A 21,691-nucleotide genomic window follows, 5' to 3' on the forward strand; every position below is an offset into this window, starting at 1 on the left:
GCCTCCTAGCATAAAACTAGACACATCCTCATGCTTTTGAGGTCTAATCATTGGATTTTGTTCCTTTCAGATGGCTTTCCCGAAGATGAGATTGATGTATGTTTGCCTTCTGGTTCTGGGGGCTCTTTGTTTGTATTTTAGCATGTACAGTCTGAATCTTTTCAAAGAACAGTCCTTTGTTTACAAGAAAGACGGGAACTTCCTTAAGCTCCCAGATACAGACTGCAGGCAGACACCTCCCTTCCTCGTCCTGCTGGTGACCTCATCCCACAAACAGTTGGCTGAGCGCATGGCCATCCGGCAGACGTGGGGGAAAGAGAGGACGGTGAAGGGAAAGCAGCTGAAGACATTCTTCCTCCTGGGGACCACCAGCAGTGCAGCGGAAACGAAAGAGGTGGACCAGGAGAGCCAGCGACACGGGGACATTATCCAGAAGGATTTCCTGGACGGCTATTACAATCTGACCCTGAAGACCATGATGGGCATAGAATGGGTCCATCGCTTTTGTCCTCAGGCGGCGTTTGTGATGAAAACAGACTCAGACATGTTCATCAATGTTGACTATCTGACTGAACTGCTTCTGAAGAAAAACAGAACAACCAGGTTTTTCACTGGCTTCTTGAAACTCAATGAGTTTCCCATCAGGCAGCCATTCAGTAAGTGGTTTGTCAGTAAATCTGAATATCCGTGGGACAGGTACCCGCCATTCTGCTCCGGCACCGGCTACGTGTTTTCCGGCGACGTGGCGAGTCAGGTGTACAATGTCTCCGAGAGCGTCCCATACATTAAACTGGAAGACGTGTTTGTGGGGCTCTGCCTCGAAAGGCTGAACATCAGATTGGAGGAGCTCCACTCCCAGCCGACCTTTTTCCCAGGGGGCTTACGCTTCTCCGTATGCCGCTTCAGGAGGATCGTGGCCTGCCACTTCATCAAGCCTCGGACTCTCTTGGACTACTGGCAGGCTCTAGAGAATTCCCGGGGGGAAGATTGTCCGCCTGTCTGAGGGGAGCCCAGAGGCACATCCGGACAAGTTTCAGATAACCCGTGGGGATAGTTTTTGCAAGATTTTGGAAGAGGGGGCGGGACAGAGGATGCTGTTCTTCAGTGCTGAAATCCACGCCAGAATGTCGGTGTTCATGAAGCCACTGATTAGTTCCCACTTGGTGCCCCAGGCAATAATAGGCCCCATCTCTTGGGCACGCACACTCTTCATACTAAGTGTTTGACATACACCTGGATTTTCGCATTTCAGGGGTCAGTATCCTATGACATGATGGGTGTTACCATCCCAATTTTACAGGCAAGGAAACAGCAGCTGCGAGAGGTACAGAAACTGGTCCCAAGGCTCACAGCCAGTAGACATAGGAGCAGGAATGAACATCGAGCACTGTCAGAATCTGGTGGGCAGCCCCTGACTTGAACCCCACGTGCTGCCTCCCTTAGGAGGGGACACTGATGTTGAGGTCTCGGAGCCGGCATCCTTCCATCCCTGTCGAGTCCCCTCCACCTCAGCTCCCAGTCCTTGTGCTTTTTGGAGCTAAGCCTGGGATGACCAAATTCACCCCAGCTCCTTCATTCACAGGGCTGGATGTAGCTGGGATTGAGTCCATGTTATCGGCTCGGTACTCAACACAACCCAAGTTTCATCCCAGGAAATGTCCCCGCAGTGGACTCAGCTCACATGCTGAGGAACACCCAGCTCTGGACAGAGTTCTTATAAATGTATAAATTAGGCTCAGAAACCACTGCATTCTGACCTGCTGTACAGACTGCCCACACTGCTGACCTGCCTAGCGAGCAGGACATCACTTCTGAGCCATCTGCTGCTCTCTCGTTTCATCACCCCAACTGTCCCTTGTTTTTGATCAATGGGGACCAGCCACTGCCCCAGGAGCACTTTAGGGCTCTCAGTTCAAACTGAAGGACAGTTGAACTCAGACGTGGTTCATGTGGGATTCTGGGAGCTTTCTGGGAATTCAGTTGGAGTCAAGTCAGGATGCTCTCAAGGACCCCTCGGGCTCAGAGCCCTAAAGTGGGCCCTGGTGAAGCAGGGTGGTCCTGCATCCACTTCCCAAGCCTGAGCCAAGCTCATCTTCATTGAATGTCTCATTTGGCCGAGGAACAACTGAACTTTGTGGTTTGCTGTTTAGCCTTCAGTTTGCTCCGCTGCCTCCTACCCAGAGGTTTGTGCGAGCCTGTGTTGCAGGGTTGTATAAAACCAAGCTACTTCGTTGGTTTTGCCCAGTCAGCCACGGTCACGTGACATGCAAAGTAATCTTGCTCCTAATTATAGAAATGATTTTTTTTTTATTTTTTACTTTACCAGACTTTACTTTGTACTCAGAGAAGAGGCCTCACATGGCCGTGTCACATATAAATGTTGGACTAAACTCTTACTTGAACTCAGGAAAAGTTACTTGCTGCAAAATGGTTTTGACCATGTTCAATTGCAAAAGTACGTCTGATATCCTATTTTGCATACCATTTCTTGTGTTTGGATTAAGCTGCTGCTTTGTAGATGTGTTTCCTCATCCTGGCTGCTCTGAACGCACTGGGTCATGTTCAGAAAAGCCTCCTTCTCAGGTGGAAAAAATCAGGGACTGAGCTTGTCTTTTGAAGCCCAAATTTAAGAGCCACGCCTCTCGGTTCCATAGGATGGGCTGCCTCTCATTCTGAAGATGACTGTGCTTTGAGGGAAAAGTCGTCTGTTTGGCAGTAGGCCTGCGTCTGTGTTTCGTGGTCTACCTTGTCAGGTGTGTGTCTGGGTGGCCACTGGTCTCAGTCGGCGAGGCCGGTCCAGCTGCTGCCTCTGTGTGACTGGCTTTGGGTCTGGCCTTCACAGCATCAGCTCACAGCCCACAGCTCCAGGGACAAATGAGGACAGGCGTGGGCTCTCCCTACTGCTTCTGTGTGTTCTTAAAGGATTTTCTTTGAGACCCATTGTTTTCCCCATTGTTTCCCCTCCCCTCCCCTCCCATCCCCTTCCCTCTTCTTTTCTTTTCTTTTTTTCTGACAGGGTCTCACCCTGTCACCCAAGCTGGAGCGTAGTGGCCTGATCTCGCTGCAGCCTTGAACTCAACGAGCCTCAAACGAGCCTCCTGCCTCAGCCAGTGGGTAGTTGGGATTACAGGTGTGCATTTCTTTATACAGTGAATAATTCTTTTTCTTGAGGAAAAAACATTATTTCATGAATCTAGAACTTGAAGGAACCTTAGAGCTCATTCAATCCTGCCTCCTCTTTTATGTGGGATGCAGACGAGGCTCAGAGAGACCTAACAACTTGCCCAGGACCTTCCCAGCTTGTTTGTTGCAGAAGGAGGGTTCCAGCTCAGCGTGGGTTTCCTGGTGCTGTCTTGTCTGGACGTGAGAGTGAGAAACGATGTGAAAGCATGAGTGACGAGGCCAAGCAGTGCTTCCCCAGGAACACCCAGCGCTAGCTCCAGAGTGGGACTGGAGAGGTCCAGGTTGGCCGGGCCGGGGCTTCACCGCAGGCACCCAGAGAGGAAGGATTCCGATGGGCAGGTGCTGAGCTAGGGGCTGTGTAGGTATTGCCTCATCTACATGCTCTCAGTGAGTTTTCCGGGGGCAGAGACCTGCAGTTGCTCAGGTTTACAGATTAGGAAACTGAGGCAGAGAGAGAGAGGGTGAACAACTCATTCAAGGTTACATGGGTGAAAAGTGGTGGAAACAGGGTGACCCTAAGCTGCCCTGTGGCCTCCCCAGCCACTTGCTGACGGAGCTGCGGGAGCACATTGCAGTGGCTGCCCCCACTGCCTCTCTGGGCCGCCTCCTCAGACTCCCCCAACCATGCACGCCTACCCCCAGCCCCCAAACCTCTGTACTCTGCCTTCTACTGTGACTGTGGCAGAAGCCACTTGGCCCCCGTGGTGCCAGAACCCCTGGTATTGGACTGACTCCAGCTCTTCTTCCACAGCTCCTGATGTGGCCTCACTCTCGTCCTGCCACCTGCTGTCCCCTCTGCTGGATCACCCCATAAGCGCACAGACACGCTGCCATTTTCCACCTGACCAGAAATGACCACCACCTTCCCCGACCCCTTCCCTGACCCCCTTCCCCGTCCCACTGCCCCATCCTGTTGCGTTTCTGGTGGAACCCCGCACGAGAGTTTTACTTGTCTGTTGCCTCGTCCTAATCCTTCCCTTCTTTCCCAAATGCCGTCTCATCAGACTTCTGCACCCCCACTCCACCCACATGGCCCTTCTCAGGGCACCCACGACCCCCTGTGGCCGGGTTCTGTGGGCGGTTCTTGTTCTCCTCCTGCTTGACGTGGCGAGTCCTCATCACCAGCTTCCAGGACACCGGGTGCTCTTGGTCTCCCTCCTCCTTGCTGCTCGCCTGTTCCATCTCCCCTGCTTGCTCCTTCTCTTTGCTCTGACCGTGTCATGCTGGAGGATCCTGGGCTCTGCCTGGGGCCCCCTTTCTTCCCTGGTTATGCCCAGTCCTCCGAGGGGCCCACCTTGTCTCATGGCTTTAAATATGTTGATGATGTTTCCATTTATCTCCAACCTAGAACTCTTTCTTGCTCTTCAATCCACTGCCTGCCTGATTTCCCATAGTGAACAATCCAACACTGACCTTCTGGTTAACTGCCCCACATCCAGCCCATCTGCAGCCATTCCCGTCTCAGGTAATGGCCACTCCATCTTCCTGCAGCTCAAGTGGGAAGCCCTGGAGCCATTCCGACTCCTCTTCCATCTGGTGCATCAGGAAAGACTGTGGGAACTACCTTCAAATTCTCTCCAGGAGCCAACCACCTCCTGCCCCTCCACTGCGACCACCCTTGTTCAAGCCTGCATTGCCTCTCACCTGCATTCGTGCAGCTACCTCCAGACCCTCCCTCAGCTTCCATTATTGCATCCTTTGGTCTCTTCCCGGCAGCATCCAGAGTGATCCTTTGAAAATCTCATTTCTCTGCTCAAAACCCTCCTGAGGTTTCCCATCACCAAGGATATTAAGGATAAAAACCACATCCTTCATACCATTGTCTACCTGTGATTCCCTAATCGTGTCCCTTTGCTCACTCCCTCTGGCCTCTTGCTGTTCGCTGAACAGCAGTCTGTTCCAGCCACAGCAGCCCCTTTGCCCTTATGTGCCCATCCCCGTCGGCCTTGGCACTGGCTGTCCTCTCTGCTGGGAGTGCCCTTTCTTCAGATGCTCTCGTGCTTCGCTCCTTTGCCTTGTTGACATTTGGTCAATGTCACCTTCTCAGTGAGGCCTACCCTGACCTCCCTGTAGGAAAATGCAACTCACCTCACTCCCATGCCCCATACCTTATATTGTTTTCCTTGCACTTACCAATTTCTAACAAAGCATGTAATATCTGTTTATTATAACTTATCTATATTTTATGGTTTATGTTTCACGCAACTTGAATGTAACTTTGTGTGGGCCGTGGGTCTTTCTCTGTTCCCTTCACTGACGCACCGTGGATTCTTAGCATGGTCCCAGCACATAGTAGATGCTCAATAAACATTTGTTGAGTGGAACTGAATGTATTGGTATGGTAGGTGGGTTTTAGAAGGAAATGGGTGAACCAGGACTGAAAAAAAAAGAAATATTTTTCAAAGTAAGCCAACACTGTGGTTTCACATGAGTCAGTAAGTAGGAAATGGGTGCGACTCTGTAACCTGAAAACCTAGAAATGCTCCACAGCCATGCTCTTCACCCCTTTTCTTCCAAAACGGAAAACCTCACACAATGCAGGGTGGACAGAATCACACGGTGCAGTCTGTGTGCCTGTCCTCCAGCCCGACACCTGGCCAGTCCTGTCTCATCTACACTGTCATGCTAACTCTTGTTTTTGTTTGTTTGTTTTTGAGACAGAGTCTCACTCTGTCACCTAGGCTGAAGTGCAGTGGTGCAGTCTTGGATCATTGCAACCTCCACCTCCTGGGTTCTTGTGCCTCAGCCTCCCGAGTAGCTAGGATTATAGGCATGCACCACCAACCAGCTAATTTTTGTATTGTTAGTAGAGACGGGGTTTCACCATGTTGGCCAGGCTGGTCTTGAACTCCTGACCTCGGGTAATCTACCTGCCTCAGCCTCCCAGAGTGCTGGGATTATAGGTGTGAGCCACCACACCCAGCCATGTTTCAAGAATTTGTGCTTCGGCTCAGCATTTAGTGGCAGTGGGAAGACCAGACCTCCTGACCCTTCAGCCTGCTGGCATCCACCATGCCTTTAAAAAAAACAAAACCCTAAATGTATTTAATTCCTGCTCCTCTTCAAACACACCATTGTAACCACATAATACACTGTGTGAAAAGAGAGGAAAGAAAAATCCAAGTCAACAATAACTTGCCAGGCCTTCTTTCCTTGAGCCCCATATCCCACGCCCGCCGTGCTAACCTCTGGCTTGCCGCCCACACCTGTCTGGATTCATCCCGACTCGAGCCACCTCCTCCTAACTGGTCCCACGGGCCTGTCCCTGCCACTTTCCAATCTGTCCTCCACTTGACATTTGGAGTAATTTTTTAAAACAGCAAATCTGATTAGGAAACTCAGAGGCCCAGGGAAGCCAGTGACTTGCCCTCTGGCACCCTGTCCTGAGGGTAGAGCTTCCTGGCACAGGGTCAGTGAGCCCCGAGGCCACCTCCCTGCAGGCTGCAGGAGGGTGAGCGTGGTCAAGAGCAGCAATTATCATTGCTTCAAGTGTCATTGCCTATTTAATGAGCTTCACAGTGCCCTCAATTTGCTAAGTTAACTTTGGCCACGCCGTCCATGAGAGGTCTGACTGGTGATTTCCAACTCCCGCTGGGCACCAGGTGCTGCACCGGTTATCCCAAAAGGCTGGCACAGAGGGCTGAAATGGACTTGGAAAGCGAAATTAATTTTCATGTGAGTTTTTGATCCCCTTGAGTGTGGTTATTTTTGTGCAAAAAATTATCCCGATGTTTACTTTGGTTTCATAAGTAATTTATTAAAATTCCTTCCTAAGCGTTAAATTTCAGCTAACAAATATGAGAAGGGCCCCTGGGAATGGTAAGAACAAGGAAGCATTGTGTGTGTGTGTGTGTGTGTGCACACCCCAAGGGTGTGCAGCTAGAATAGCTAGAAGTGCAGAATGTGGATTCCATCCGCTCTTTAGGGCACAGCTAGCCCTGTGCACCTGTAGAAACTGTACTGACGTACAGCCTTGCAGAGCCTCCAGCTTCCATGGTGGCAGGAGCCATGGAAAATAGAGACCCACCCGGTAAGGAGGTAACTGGGACACCAGGTTACTGTCTACCTGGTGGGAAAGCTGGGGAAAAGGGCCTATGGGAGGATACTAACTGGGGAAGAGGAGACCTTGCTTCCAGGGCTGGGCGACCCACTTACGGAGGCCCCATTCCGTTTACATCTCCGCTCAAGCCTCCGCCTCCGGGTTCCAGCCCTGGCTTTGCAATTTGCTAGCTGTGGCCCCAGGTGGTCATTCTCTCTGCACCTCAGTCTCTGCATCTCTATAAAATGGGATGATAATAGTGTTCACCTCAGAAGGTTGTCAGAGGTGTGGAAATTAAGATAATTCACATTGAGTTCTTGGCACGGCTGTGCCTAGCACTGGGTGCAGGCTGAATGCATGGGCTGCTATCGCGATGTTGTATCTAATGGCCTGCAGTGGTTGCTTAGCAGCAATGGGTTTGCTTGGTTATTTCCTGATTTGGGGTAAATAGATCCAGAGACCAAGGCTCCATGTTATCCCCAGCACCGGGCTGACCCCAAGTACCAGAGAGGTCTCCATGGCCCCAGGCTGCAGAGGACCCAGGTTACAACTTGCTCAAGTAGACCCAGGGTCTAGGCTTATCCTAGTAGATCTTGGTACCAGGCCAGCCTCTGTGACCTGAGACTACAAGACCACCATTGCAGACCCGGGCTCTAAGCTAGCCTCTGCAAACTCAGGATATATATTCCAAATATCCCTGATTTGGGGGGAAAGGTCTGTGTGTGATTTGCAGAGTAACGATATGAAGAAGGAGGTCTTGTTAAGATGGCGTGGTGTGGAGTGCCCAGGTGTGAAATGGTTGTCTCAATGGAAGTTGTAGACTCCTCCTCCCATGACATCATCCTCACACGTGCTCAGTGTTAGGCATTTTCTCCCCCTCCTGCTCTGAATCAATGCGAGTGAGATATGCATGCGGGAGGGACAAGCTTGCATGGCACCCAGCTGTGGTACATTTAGAACTCGGCCTCAGCCCTCCAGTGTGACCTTGGGCATACCCTTCACCCCCGGGCTCTGTTCGCTGGGGCAGGGTCTGCGCTCTGGAGTCAGGCTGCCTGGGTTTGAATTTTACCTTCCTCGCCAAGTCCCTTGAGAGGCAAGTTACTTATCTTCTCATCGTCTCAGTTTTGTTATCTGAAGAATGGGACCATAGTAGTTCCCCCCTCATGGGATGATCATGTGGGTTAAATGAGAGGATGAGTATAAATTGCTCAACATCCCATGGTAGGTGCTCAAGAAATGCAGGTGCTTATGACTATAGTCAGTGTTTGGGCTGTGAATTTTGGTGGATTCTATGGTGGTGTATACAGCACTATCTATCAGTGTACCTGTCAGTGTCTGGTGATCTCTGTGCAAATCAAAAACTCTTCAAATTGAGTCTGTAGGGCTTTGTTTCAGCTCTTGTTCTTTTTCTTCATTTGAATCTTTCCTGGAACTCTTGGAGAAGTTCTTCTGTTCATGGCATTCTTCACAATCAGAGCACTGTGTTCTTGACCCTCTTAATTCAGAATATGTGAAAATCTGAATGAGGTAAAAGAAGTTGGAGCTGGAAGATGCCTTAGAAATTATCTACAGTATTTTTTTTTTAAGATAAAACCTTCCTTTTACAGTTAGGAAAGCCAAAGCTCAGAAAAATGGAGTGACTTTGCTAAGTCCTTCAGCGAGTGGCACATCCAGGATTAACAGCTGGCATCAGAAATCCCATGTCAGACATTCATTCTTTTATTTATTCATCTGTTGAGTGTTCAGTGCTTTGACCGGGCATCCTGAATGAGGGTCAAGCTGAGGTTCGAGGCCATGGGTTTTGCAAACAGAGCTTTCACTGGGTAAATACACAATGCTGAGAAGATTATCAGGGGCACCTGATCCCTTGACAGCTGAATAAAGAAGCGTTCCAGTGCCTTCTCTGTGGGCATCGTAAGCCATGTCCATCCATACCTGCTGTTTCACTGAAACCCCACAGCAGCCTCTGGAGGGCACCATTCTTATAATTATGCCCCTGGATTTAAGAGGAGGAAACTGAGGGGCAGGTGACTCAGTGACTTCCCCGGGGGCTCAGACGTGGTGGAGACACAGGCCCTCAGCCTCCAAATGCTGCCTCCTGCGAGCAGCCTTGCTTTTCTCCACTTGGCACAGTGGTGAGTCCTCTGATGTATCTGCTTTCACAGGAAGCTTGGGACCAGCCCTGCCCAAGGAGTGTGCCATCTGACCCCTTTTCCTGTCTTCTGCCACTTTTTTTTTTCCAAGTGTTGACATGAGTTTCAGTCTGCCCCTTCCTGGGTCTGTTTGACCTCCTGGGATTCGGCGCTTAGTTATCTGTGTCATTCCCAAGGACCTCCTGTTTAGCTGGATCCCCTGACCTGTCCTGCCCTGGCCAGCCCTCTCTTGAGGTCACTCAAGTGTCCAGGTGGCAGCCCAAACAAATGTCTGGCTTCAGAAAATAAACTCTTCAGTCCAGCCCGCTTTCCCTGTCTCCCTATCTAATGCCCTTGCAAAACAAGCCCCGGGGTGCCACACTCAGACTGTGTGTGTGTGTGTTTGTCTATGAGAGAGAGAGAGACAGACAGACAGATCCGAGGCTCTAATTAGAGATACCATGCTCAGTGGAAGCTGGTTCTGAACAATGTTAACTGCCCCACCCGTGTCCATGAAGGGCAGTGGAAGAGCAAGGGGCGGTTTAATTACCTGGGATATAAAACAGCAGGCACTCCCACTGCCCTCCTCAGCTGTTGGGGTGGCAGGGTGGAGTTGAGGGCCTCACTCGTTTTCACCTTTGCACAATCAGTCACACATTTGTTATATGACAGCTATGTGCCACACACCCATGTTCAGTAAGGTGGAAGCCAGCTGCAGGCGTGGTCCACAGTTCCAGACATCTCTGAAGGATGTGACACCAACTTTCAGGCAGAACATTTAGAAAGAGTGAAATAAAGTGAAACAGATCAACCAGCCTATTGAGTATCTACATGTTTTTTTTACAGGCAAGAACTGAGGAGGCAATACTATTTAGAATCCTTGATAAACAGTTCCAAAAGAAAAAAAAAACAGGCTTTGGTGACTCTCATGGGCCCTCCATGCCAAGAGTCTGTGGCTCTGTGATATATTAAATCAGGCTTGTTAATTATTTAATCTAACAGCTGCCATGCACCCTCATTTTAAAAACAGATGAGGCAATGTTTACATTTTCTCCATGTCCTCCATTTGGAAGTGTCTTAGTTTGTTTTGTGTTGCTGTAACAGAATACCACAGACTGGGCAATTTATAGACAATAGAAATTAATCTGGCTCATGGTTCTAGAGGCTAGGAAGTCCAAGAGCTTGGCATTGGCCTCTGGTGAGGGCCTTCATGCTGTGTCATTGTGGGCAAAAGAGCAAAACTTGCTTTGATAAAATCACTCTTGGCAATAACTGACCCTCCTCTTATAATAACATTAATTCATTCATGACAGCAGAACCCTCCTGACCCAGTCACCTCTTAAAAGGTCCCACCTCTCAATGCTGTTGCACTGGGGATTAAGTTTCCTTACACATGCACTTTGGGGGACACATTCAAACTGTAGCAGGAAGTATTTGCTTTCTCATAACATTTTTTAAAATTAATTAATTTTCAGCGTTTGTTATATCAGAATGGACATTATAGCAATTTCCATGGCTGTGTCGCTCCTGGCAGATTTTAAAGTTCTTCCAGCCTGATTCCTCTCTCTGTTTGGGTCTCTGGCATGGTGCCTGCTGGAGAGTAGATACTTGATAATTATCTATTGGGTTCTCAGGGGATCTCTCAAAGGTGGTATTCAGGCACCCACAAGACAAATCCCATCACAAGAAAGAATGGTGGCCTGGGAGTGAGCTGTAAGGTTCCTTCAAACATCAGTTCCTGAAGCCTCTTTTATTCATTATTGTTGGGACTTGTTTTTATTTCTGTTTCATTCTACGTGACCCCAAAATCTGTATGTGAACACTAGGAACTTTATCATGGGCTGAGGTGTATTTGAAGTAAACTCTTAACTATGTCTCTGGGATATGAAAGGTGCTTACATTCTCTGTTGGGAATGTAGAGAGAAGGATTTGCAGCGTGTGGCCCCTGGGAATGTAGAGGCATGAATTTCTGTCTGTTTTCCTGCTGTTGAAATCTGAGTGCTAGGAACGGACCTCTTGTTCTCAGATTGGCCTTGAAGCTGAGGGGAACCTGTCCACCCTCTGCACAGGGCAAAGAGCCACGCCAACAGGAGGAAGTTGGAGTGCATCCTGGCACCTGCCAATCGGAAGACTGACAAACAAAAAATTAGTTTTTAATTAATTTAAAAAATGATCTTCCTACTTATCAGACATAATCACTTTTAAATATGAGCAGAAAAACGAACTCCATGGCCAAATGCAACATTTTGTGTCATACTGTTTCACGTCATCTCTTCTACCTCCATTCACTGGTCAAAGAAGCGCAGAGTTAAGTTGGCCAGTGTGGCGTGGACACAGCCAGGCTCAGACCCTCCTGCCAGTGAAGCCAGCGTGAGGTCTGTTGGCTCAGGGGTCCAGTCCCTGGGTCCCCGAAGAGGTAAACCAAAGACATAGTGATACTTGGTTCAGTTCGGCTCCAGAGAGTATCAGATGGGAAATAGATGACTTGTTTTACCTGGTCAAATAAGACATCACTAAAATCTACCATGACTGGAAATTACTTAATGCAACCAGAGGAGACTTTGCGGTCAAATTTTGCTTTTCCTAAAAGACACGAAATTAAATTTACATGTCACTGAATGCTATTTGAAACTGTCATTTCCTTGTATATTAGGGGGATCTGCTAGACTCTTATGTCATCGTATTTTGGAAATGGGTATATGTCCTTATTATTGGTTAATAATCATTTATTTTTAATGAAAATTAAATTATGAAAATAATGCACTTAACTAGGTGAGTTTTAGGTTGTCGATTGATGTGATAATTCACTCTTCCCGAAAATTTGGCAAGGTAATGGTCTGAATCGGACAATCCTTTTGTTTTTACATTGATGTTTTCTATATTTATTTTGTACCTGGAAAAATATTTTTAAAATTTATTTTGATTTTATATGTGTAGAAAAATGTACTGAACAATGTTGACATGCTTATTTTTTTAAGAGATGGGTACTTCTTGTTCCCCTTGGATTTCAGAAGCAAAGCAATGGGACCCTACGCTTCAGAGTCTTAATGGGGTGGGGCAGTGTCCATTGAGGTGTCCTGTCGGGAATGACAAATCCAGGGCAGATTATGAGGCAGGCATCTTTTGGAGTTCTTCTCTCAGGTATATTTTAACTAAAAGCTATCATTTAAATTGAAGAAATCAAGTCTTGTGAATTGATACGATTGTACTTCTAGAGTCTTTGATGATAAGTTGTCTTTGCGGTACAGATTGGCTCCTCGATCTTTCAAAGTGTCATTTAAATGGAAATAAATGTCTGAAACAGATGTGTGTTTCTGACTTAATCATGCATGGGTCACCGTTCCTGCAGTACTGCAGGCCTGGAAATCTCTGCCCACCGATGCTCCTGGCAGGCTGCATCCAGGGCCCGCTCAGAAACGAATCTGGAGTTGGAGGCGGCAGGGAGGGAGGGGTGCAGCACTGTGTGTGGGGAAGTGGTGGATCCTGAAGGTGGGCGGGGGGTGGTGCAGCTTCAGAGGATGAGGGTCCCTCCTGCTCCCTCCCCACCAGCCGGCCTTGCCATCCCCCTGTGGCAAGGTGGGGGCTGTCCTTGGACCCTGGAAGGCTGGTCCTTTCTCGCTGGCTGCTCCCTCCTCTGGGACTCCATGCCCACCATCATCTCCTCTCCCACAATGGCCACTCCTCCCTTCCAGAACCTTCCTCAGCACACAAGCCTGCTCTCACTGCCCACTCAAAGATGACTTGCTGGACTTTCCCCTTTTCTAGTAGTGCCTTTCTCTCTCTTTTTTCCCTTAAGGCTAAAGCTCCTCCCAAGAGTGGCCTTCCCCTCTGCTGCCACCTCAGCTCCCCTCTCCTTTCCCCCACCACGGCCCTGAATTAGCTGTTGCGGCCGCACCAGCACTTGGGTTGGGTCAGCACCGTGTCACTCTGGGCGCTTGCCTGGCCAGGTCTTGGCAATGCCCGGCACTGGAGCCTGCCCTGCTCCCTCCCGCACCCTCCTGGCTCCAAGACATCTCAGCCTGTTGCCTTTTCTCCCCTCCCAGCAGCTCCCTCCACTCTTTTTGGCTCACTCCACCTCCTTGTCCCGCCCTCTCATGGTGGAGGGCCCTGGCTGAGACCCCAGGCCTCCCGCTCGCCATCAGTACTGCCTGCCAGTCAGAGCACCTGTCTCCCCATGTGTTCGTTTGTCTTAGGGCCGTGGAAACAGAACACAAGCCATCCAGCTGGAAAGAAACGCAACAGGTGTTTCTCTTCCCATCGTCTTGGAGGCCAGGTGTCCAAGATAAAGGTGTCGTCAGGGCTGGCTCCTCCTGAGGCCTCTCTCCTTGGAGTATGGATGACGCCTTCCTCCTGTCTCTGCACATGGACTCTCCTTTGTGTGTGTCTGTCTCCATTTCCTTTTATATTTTATAAGGACACCAGTCACATTGGATCTGGGCCCACCCTCTTGACCTCATTTTAACTTGATTACCTCTTTAGAGACCCCGTCTCTGGCTACTGGAGGTTGGAACATCAGCAGATGAATTTTTTTGACAGGGGTCATGATTCAACCTGTAACATCATGGGTTTTAATTCCATCTCTATGTTGATGGCTCCCAAATATGGGTCATGACCTCTGACTTTTCACTGAACCCCAAACCCAGATATCCCACTTCCTGTTCAGCAGCATCACTTTGATGTAAAATGGGCAAAGCTGAACTCTCACTTTTCCCCTTCAGACTGGCCTCTCTGCTATCTCAGTATTTCTGCTGCCAGTGCCTCAAGCTCAGGAGTTTGCTTTGGCTCCTGTCTTTCCTGAACATCCTGCAGCAGCAGGTCCCAAGCCTCCTCAGGGGAGAAGAGCCAAAATCGGGCCATTTTCACTGCCCTCAGCCCCCCACCCAGGCCGCTGTCATCCGTCACCTACACTTCCGTGGGGGTCTCCCAGTGAGCTCCCTGTGCGTTCTTTGACGTGTGTGGCCTCATCTGCACAGAGTGGTCTCTGAAATGCATGAATAAGATCGTGGACCACTGGTGCTCATTGTTCTAGAAGTTTTTATTTACCTTCAATGTGACTGTGAAGTCCTTACCGTGACTCACAAGATGACCTCTGGCTCCTGAATGCCCCGGCAACTCCCCACCACGCCCTGCCTTTCACCCCTGGGCCAGCACACGGTCCTTGCACTTTCCTCCAGCCAGCCCAGCCCCTTCGGCCCCGTCACTGTCATGTGTTTCCCCAGGACCTTCCCGTGGGTGCCTCTCATGCCATAACAGGGCACCACAGACGAGTCGGCTTCAACAACAGACCTCGATTCTCTCACAGTTCTGGAGGCTGGAGTCCCAGATCAAGCCGTCACAGGGCTGGTTCCTCCTGAGACCCCTCTCCTGGGCTTGCAGATGACATCTTCCCCTTGTGTCCTCATGGGGCCATCTTTCTTTGTCTGTGTCCTCATCTCCTCTCCTTACAAGGACACCTGTCTGATAGGGTCAGGGCCCAACCTGACAACCTCATTTTACCTTGATTACTTCTTTAAATGCCCGATGTCCAAATACAGTCACATTCTGAGGTGCTGGGGGTCAGGACTTCAACATATGGATCTTGGGGGGGATTCAATTCCACTGCTAACAGCCCCCCCTCCTCTGTGAGTACTTCTTGCACCCTCGCCTTGTTCCTTCAGTGTGCTCTATTTTCTTCATGTCACTCATCCCTGCCCACATTTTACTGGACACTTATGCATCTCTTGTCTCTCCCTATGGACTGTAAGCTCCATGAGTGCAAACACTGCCTTCCTGCCCACACTCCACGGCATTTACACGGCATTTACAGCGGCGCCTCCCACTCAGCAATCCGTTTTTCTGAACAAATGGATGAGCCTGTGGACTTGAGTCTGAGAGTGTGTGACTTTAGGAGCTGGAGGGTGGGTCTGTGACTGCACTGGCGAGGACTACCTGGTGGAGGGGCTGCTGAGTGGGCCCCAGCCAGGAGAGGGTGTAAGGAAAGAGAGCAGCGGTACCTGCCTCCCGTCACGCAGTGTCTTGGAAGAATGAATGTGGGGACGTATTTCATTTCATGCCATTTGAATAGCTACTAGAATTATCCCCACTTTACAACAGACACAAGTGGCCTGCATTAGATTATTAAGGACGCCAAAGGAGAAATAAACCGTGACATCAGCCATTCCCTCTACATGGCCTGATGACTTTCTCTAGCCATACAGCATAATGATCGAACAAAGAAATGCCCTCATTGTCATGAGGTCCTTATGCAATTGTGCTATCCTGTGAAGAACCACCAGGTAGGTACAGGAAGGAATCACTTTGGCAGAAAACCGCAAGACAACACACTTCTGACTGTCTTTAGGATTCTAGGTAATTGCGGTTTGCATGTTCAGACTTACAGCGCCTCTGAACCACGACAAAACATTCTTTTCGTCAGGCATCCGTGGCCAGGAACATTGTCTCTGGCAGGCCTCTCCCAGCTCTCGGATGACAGATGCGTCTGTTTATTCTCTGGTTGTTTGAACAGTGCTGCGGCCCTGCAGGCTTTTCTGGGGCACTGTCCTTTGTCAGTGCAGATGGAGACTGGAGCTCAACAATTAGATTCCCTTCAGTGATGAGAACCTGGCTGCACTTCAGTTCAGAGAATATTTCTATCAGTGCTTTTAGCAGCGATGCTTTGGGTAACGCTTACTCATCTCAGGAAAGAAACAAGAGCGTCAGACAGGGGAGGGACCCTGGAGATCCCCTGGCCCAACCTCTCTATTGTACAGAGGACAAAAAGCACTCACAGCTGCCTTGTCCACAGGAAACGGTGTCAGAAACAAAGCCTTCCTACTCATGTCTCTGTAATTTTAGCTGTTTCTGGATATTGAATGCCACAATAAATAGCACGTAAGATGTTACATTGAAAAACAAAACCTTGGCCAGGCGCGGTGGCTCACGCCTGTAATCCCAGCACTTGGGAGGCCGAGGCGGGCGGATCACCTGAGGTCAGAAGTTCGAGACCAGCCTGGCCAACATGGTGAAACTCAGTCTCTACCAAAAATACAAAAATTAGCCGGGTATGATGGTGCATGCCTGTGATCCTAGCTACTCGGGAGGCTGAGGCAGAAGAGTCACTTAAACCCGGGAGGCGGAGGTTACAGTGAGCTGAGATCGCACCACTGCACTCCAGCCTGGGCAACAGAGTGAGACTCTGTCTCAAAAAAAGAAACAACAACAAAATCCTTTCTGTGTTATTTGCTGATCCTGCCATATGTCAGAGAAGACCGTAGTTAAGACTGTATATAAGAGCAGAGAAAACCATTCTATCCAGAGGCTCAGAAAGTTTACTTTTTTGCCCAAGTCATACAGCTAGAAATTGACCCTGGAGTTTTAACTTCAACTTTACTGCATTAAAGCCTAGAATTCAAAAATAGACCCAAAGGTGTACATCTTAAAGGAGGCACGCTGTAATTCTATGCTCAGACTTCCAGTCGCGTACTGACTGGCACTTGCTAAGCATTCATCAACGCATTTGAGTTGGATGCCTATCATGCATCACAGTTCCTGGTGTCATGAACTTCTTTTCTGTTTAAGAAAGTGGTTTGTAAACAGGCCTTTACAATGCCACGTGATATTGCCGGGTGCAAGTTGGTGCACACAGAGAGGGCACCGACAATGTTTTTTGTTTGTTTGTTTGTTTTTGAGACAGAATCTTGCTCTATCCCCCAGGCTGGAGTGCAATGGTGCGATCTTGGCTCACTTCAATCTCTGCCTCCCAGGTTCAAGTGATTCTCCTGCCTCAGCCTCCCAAGTAGCTGGGACTACAGGCACGTGCCACTGTGCCTGGCTAATTTTTGTACTTTTAGTGGAGACGGGGTTTCGCCATGTTGGCCAGGCTGGTCTCGAACTCCTGACCTCAGATGATCCACCCACCTCGGCCTCCCAAAGTGCTGGGATTAAAGAAATGAGTCACCACCCCGGCCTCCAACAGTGTTCTTGAGAGGCCAGGAAAGCTTTCCAGAGAAAGTGAAGTCTAACCTGAAACCTAAGTAAGACCTAGTCACATGGGAGGAGAAGGGGGCTCCATGGAGAGAGGCCAGCATGTGAAAAGAAGCAAGGGGGTGGGGAGCTGAAGCAGGGGGCTGGGGAAGGCATGAGGTTCAACACAGCAGGAGCACTGAGTCCAAAGTGGTAGGATGCAGAGATGAGGCCTGTTATGGACTGAATGTGCCCCTCTCAGATTCATATGTTGAAGCCCTAATCAGTAGTGTAATGGTATTAGGAGATGGGGCCTTTGGGAGGTAATTCAGTTATGGGGGTGGAGCCCTCATAAATGCAATAGGTGCCTTTATAAGAAGAAACACAAGAGAAATGACCTCTCTCCCTGCCATATGAGGACAGGGCAAGAAGGCCAAAAAGGTGACTATCTGCAAACCAGGAAGAGTGGGGACCATGGCATGCTATAGAGAATACTAAGGACACAGGGCAAAAAAATCTGGTGGCAGAAATCCAGGCTGCAAACTGACTATTGGTTTTAGTCTTAGCTCTGGACCTCGCACTTTAAGCAAGAGACTTAGTCTCTCTGAGACTGGGTCTTTACAGATTTTTTTTTTTTAATCAGCAAAATAAAGATAACTATCCTTTCCTTACCATTCACCCAGGGATACTGTTGTCCCATAAAACCACCTGTGCATAAAAAAGAAAAGCATCCCTTTCTTCTGGCTCTTCAGCTGGGTGTCCTTGGGAAGGGGACCTCCTGCATGAGCTTCAGTGATGGCTGCATGAGTTAGCTAATGCTATGTAATGAATTACCACTCCAGTAGCTTAAACCAACATTTATCATTGCAAAATTTCTTTGAGACTCTAGGCATGGTTAGCTGGGTGTCTCTGGCACGGGGTTTTTCACAAGGCTGCAGACAAAGTGTTGGCTGGTGTCTCATCTGAAGGCTTGACTGGGGATGGGTCCTCTTCCCAGCACACTCAGTGTTGTTGGCAGGACTTAGTTCTGTATTAGTTGTCTCTCTCTACCAGAGAGAGACAGCACCAGCAGGAGATGTATTTCTATCCATATCTGTATTTGTAGCTCTACCTCGACGTCTTTATTGCAAGGAATTGGCTTGTGCAATTATAGTTATTGGCCTGACAGGTCTGAAACCCACAGGGCAGGCCATCAGGAAGGGCAGGCTGGAATCCTTTCGATGCTGCAGTCTGCAGGTAGAATTTCTTATTTCTCAAAGGAGCTGCAATTCTGTTTTTTAAGAACTTCTGGTTGATTGGCTTAGGCCCACCCACATTATCCAGGATAACCTCTCTTGTATAAAGTCAACTGATTGTAGATGTTAACCACATCTACAGAATAGCTTCACAGCAACACTTAAGCTAGGGTCATATCAAATCATGGGGACTGTAGCCTGGCCATAAGGACACACCAGCCTGATCATTACAAGTTCGTTTCTTTGCGGTTGTGAAACTGAGGGTCTCAGTTCCTTACTGGCTGTCAACAGAGTCCACCCTCAGTTCCCTGTCAGGTAGCTCCCCACACTCAGCTCACAACACAGCAGGTGGTGAGTCCATGCAAGGCCCATGTCACAATCTTCTGTAGCCTGACCATGTAAGATGCAATGACCTCTTGTTTCTCTTGTTGGATTCTGTTCATTAGAAGTAAATCTCCTGGTCCCACCCCTACTCAGGGGGAGAGGATTGCTTCAGGGCCGTGAGTAGAAGTCTGCAATCACAGTGGCCCTACTCAGTCATTTCTGGGGAAAGTATCTGAGATGATATGTGTGAAATAATTGTGTGAGCCTGTATGTAAATATTAGCTAGAACCACAGGAAATTGTTTATTTTTCACCTACAAAAATGGCTCACCTAATGTAAATGATTATAGTAACATAGGGGACTGAGAGGGCATAAAACGACTTTATAATATTGGGGGGGACCAGGCAAGAATGAAATCTTGGCTAAATGGCAACTAAAACAGACAGAACCTGGGGATAGACGGGGGGGAGAGAGAGAGAGAGAGAGAGAGAGAGAGAGAGAAGGAGGTGCTGCTGATCGTAGTAGGTTTGCATTGGGCTTATTTTTCTTTCTATATATTGTCTATCATCTATCTATCTATCTATTATCTATCTATCTATCATCTATCTATCTATCATCTATCTATCTATCATCTATCATCTATCATCTATCATCTATCTATCTATCATCTATCTATCATCTACCTATCATCTATCTATCTATCAATCTATCTATCATCTATCTATATCTATCATCTATGTATCTATCATCTATCTATCATCTATCTATCATCTATCTTCATCATCATCATCTATGTGTTATCTATCTTCGTCATCATCTATGTGTTATCTATCTTCATCATCATCATCTATGTGTCATCTATCTATCTGCCTACCAATCTATCTAATCTGTCTTGTCATCTATCATCTATGTATTAATCTATTACGCATTTTGTACTGGTCAGATGCTAGGCTTTATTTGAGCCTACAGTCATGCACCATGTAACAATGTTTTGATCACGATGAACTGCCTATATGATGGTGGTTCCATAAGATTATAATGTAGCTGAAAAATTCCCATGGCCTAGTGACGTCATAGCTGTTGTAACATTGTAGCTCACTGAGTTTGTGGTGATGCTGGTGTAACCTGCTGGGCTGCTGGTTGTATAAAAGTCTAGCACACACAATTATGTAAGATATATAATACTTGATAATGATAATAAACAGCGATATTACTGGTTTATATATTTACTACACTATACTTTTTATCTCTTAGAGTGTACTCTTTTACTTATATTAAGAAAGGTAACGATAAAACAGCCTCAGGCAGGTCCTTCAGGAGGTATCCAGAAGAAGGCATTGTTATCATTGGAGATGGCAGCTCCATGCCAGTGGGACAAGATGTGCAGGTGGAAGACAGTGATATGGATGATTCTGACCTTGTGTAGGCCTAGGCTAATGTGTATGTTTGAGTCTTCGTTTTTAACAAAAAATTTAAAAAGTAAAAAAGCAAAATTAAAAATTAATAATTTGGGAGGCCAAGGCAGGTAGATCATGAGGTCAGGAGATCAAGACCATCCTGGCTAACATGGTGAAACCCTGTCTCTACTAAAAATACAAAAAATTAGCTGGGTGTGGTGGCATGCGCCTGTAGTCCCAGCTACTCGGGAGGCTGAGGCAGGAGAATTTCTTGAACCCGGGAGTTGGAGGTTGCAGTGAGCCGAGATCGCGCCACTGCACTCCAGCCTGGGTGACAGAGTGAGACTCTGTCTCAAAAAATAAAAAATAAAAAAATAAAAATATAAAAGGCTTATAGAATAAAGATATAAAGAAAGAATATATTTTTGCATTTCTGTATATGTTTTATGTTTTAAGCTAAGTGTTATTACGAATGATTCAAAAAGTTAAAAAATTAAAAAGCTTATATAGTAAAAATGTTACAGCAAGCAGGGGTGAATTTATTACTGAAGAAAGAAAAATATTTTTATAAGTTTAGGGTAGGCTAAGTGTAAGTACACTCTATGATGTTCTCACGACAAAATTGCCTAAGAACACATTTCTTTGAATATGTCCCTGTTGTTATGCAACACGACTCTATTTACAATGCAACACAAGGCCAGTGCTTTAGAAATGTTTTGTCTGTACCTTGAGAAATGAATTGGTTCTACATTTGTAGCACACTGCCTGTGAGATAATAGTGGTGATTGTGTAATTCAAAAATGACTACCCGTAGATGGTACAAAGGAATGAGTTGGATAGACGAGTTAGAATCTAAACCTCTCTGAGAACATCTTGTTTTGTAAATTTGACTTTGTAACAATATGAATATTTTTATGATTATACACCAAAATAAAAAAGTAATTTCCAAAGTTTATTGAAAAAAACAAAATAAAACAAATGAACTTTGCTGTGTATTGACTTTGTAGTATGGTAACATATGGTTTCACAGTATTTCAAGTGACTTTAAAACATGGTACCTTGCCTACCCTCAGTAGGATAACCCCTAAAAACAAAAAGAATGGCAAAAAAATAAAAATACTTTAAACTCCTTTCAGGGATCTTGTCTGTGGTGGTAGAGTTGATGTGGTCATTCCTAGACAATTATATCTGTAATGTGAAATGAAGCAAGTGAGTAATTACATTGAGAACCAGAATGTTCAGTGTTGCTGAGAGGAGATGCGAATGTAAGATCTATGAGGTTAAATAAACACTCTGTTGCTCCGAACTTGATTTGGCAATATCAAGCTACACTCATGATGTAATTTCTTTCTGTCTTAAAAACATTTCCTTATTTTTGTCTAGGCTACAGGACTAGAGACAATGAATAATCCTTCAGCAATGAAGACTCTCACTGTCCAT

General features: G+C 47.5%; 2 protein-coding genes across 3 annotated transcripts in view; both read left to right on the forward strand.

The window, feature by feature from the left end:
• Nucleotides 1-12,659, forward strand: part of B3GALT5 (beta-1,3-galactosyltransferase 5) — a 60,916-nt gene extending 48,257 nt beyond the window's left edge. For both annotated transcript variants that reach the window (XM_055105290.2, XM_055105291.2), the window contains exon 5: nt 71-12,659. In XM_055105290.2, coding sequence (XP_054961265.1) covers nt 71-1,003 — 933 coding nt within the window. In that variant the 3' untranslated portion in view covers nt 1,004-12,659. The remainder of the gene's footprint in view (nt 1-70) is intronic.
• The window catches only part of IGSF5 (immunoglobulin superfamily member 5), a 200,849-nt gene that overhangs the window by 57,816 nt on the left and 121,342 nt on the right, over nt 1-21,691 (forward strand). The window lies entirely within an intron of this gene.

Source organism: Pan paniscus, chromosome 22, assembly GCF_029289425.2.
Source record: "Pan paniscus chromosome 22, NHGRI_mPanPan1-v2.0_pri, whole genome shotgun sequence".
NCBI lineage: Eukaryota > Metazoa > Chordata > Mammalia > Primates > Hominidae > Pan > Pan paniscus.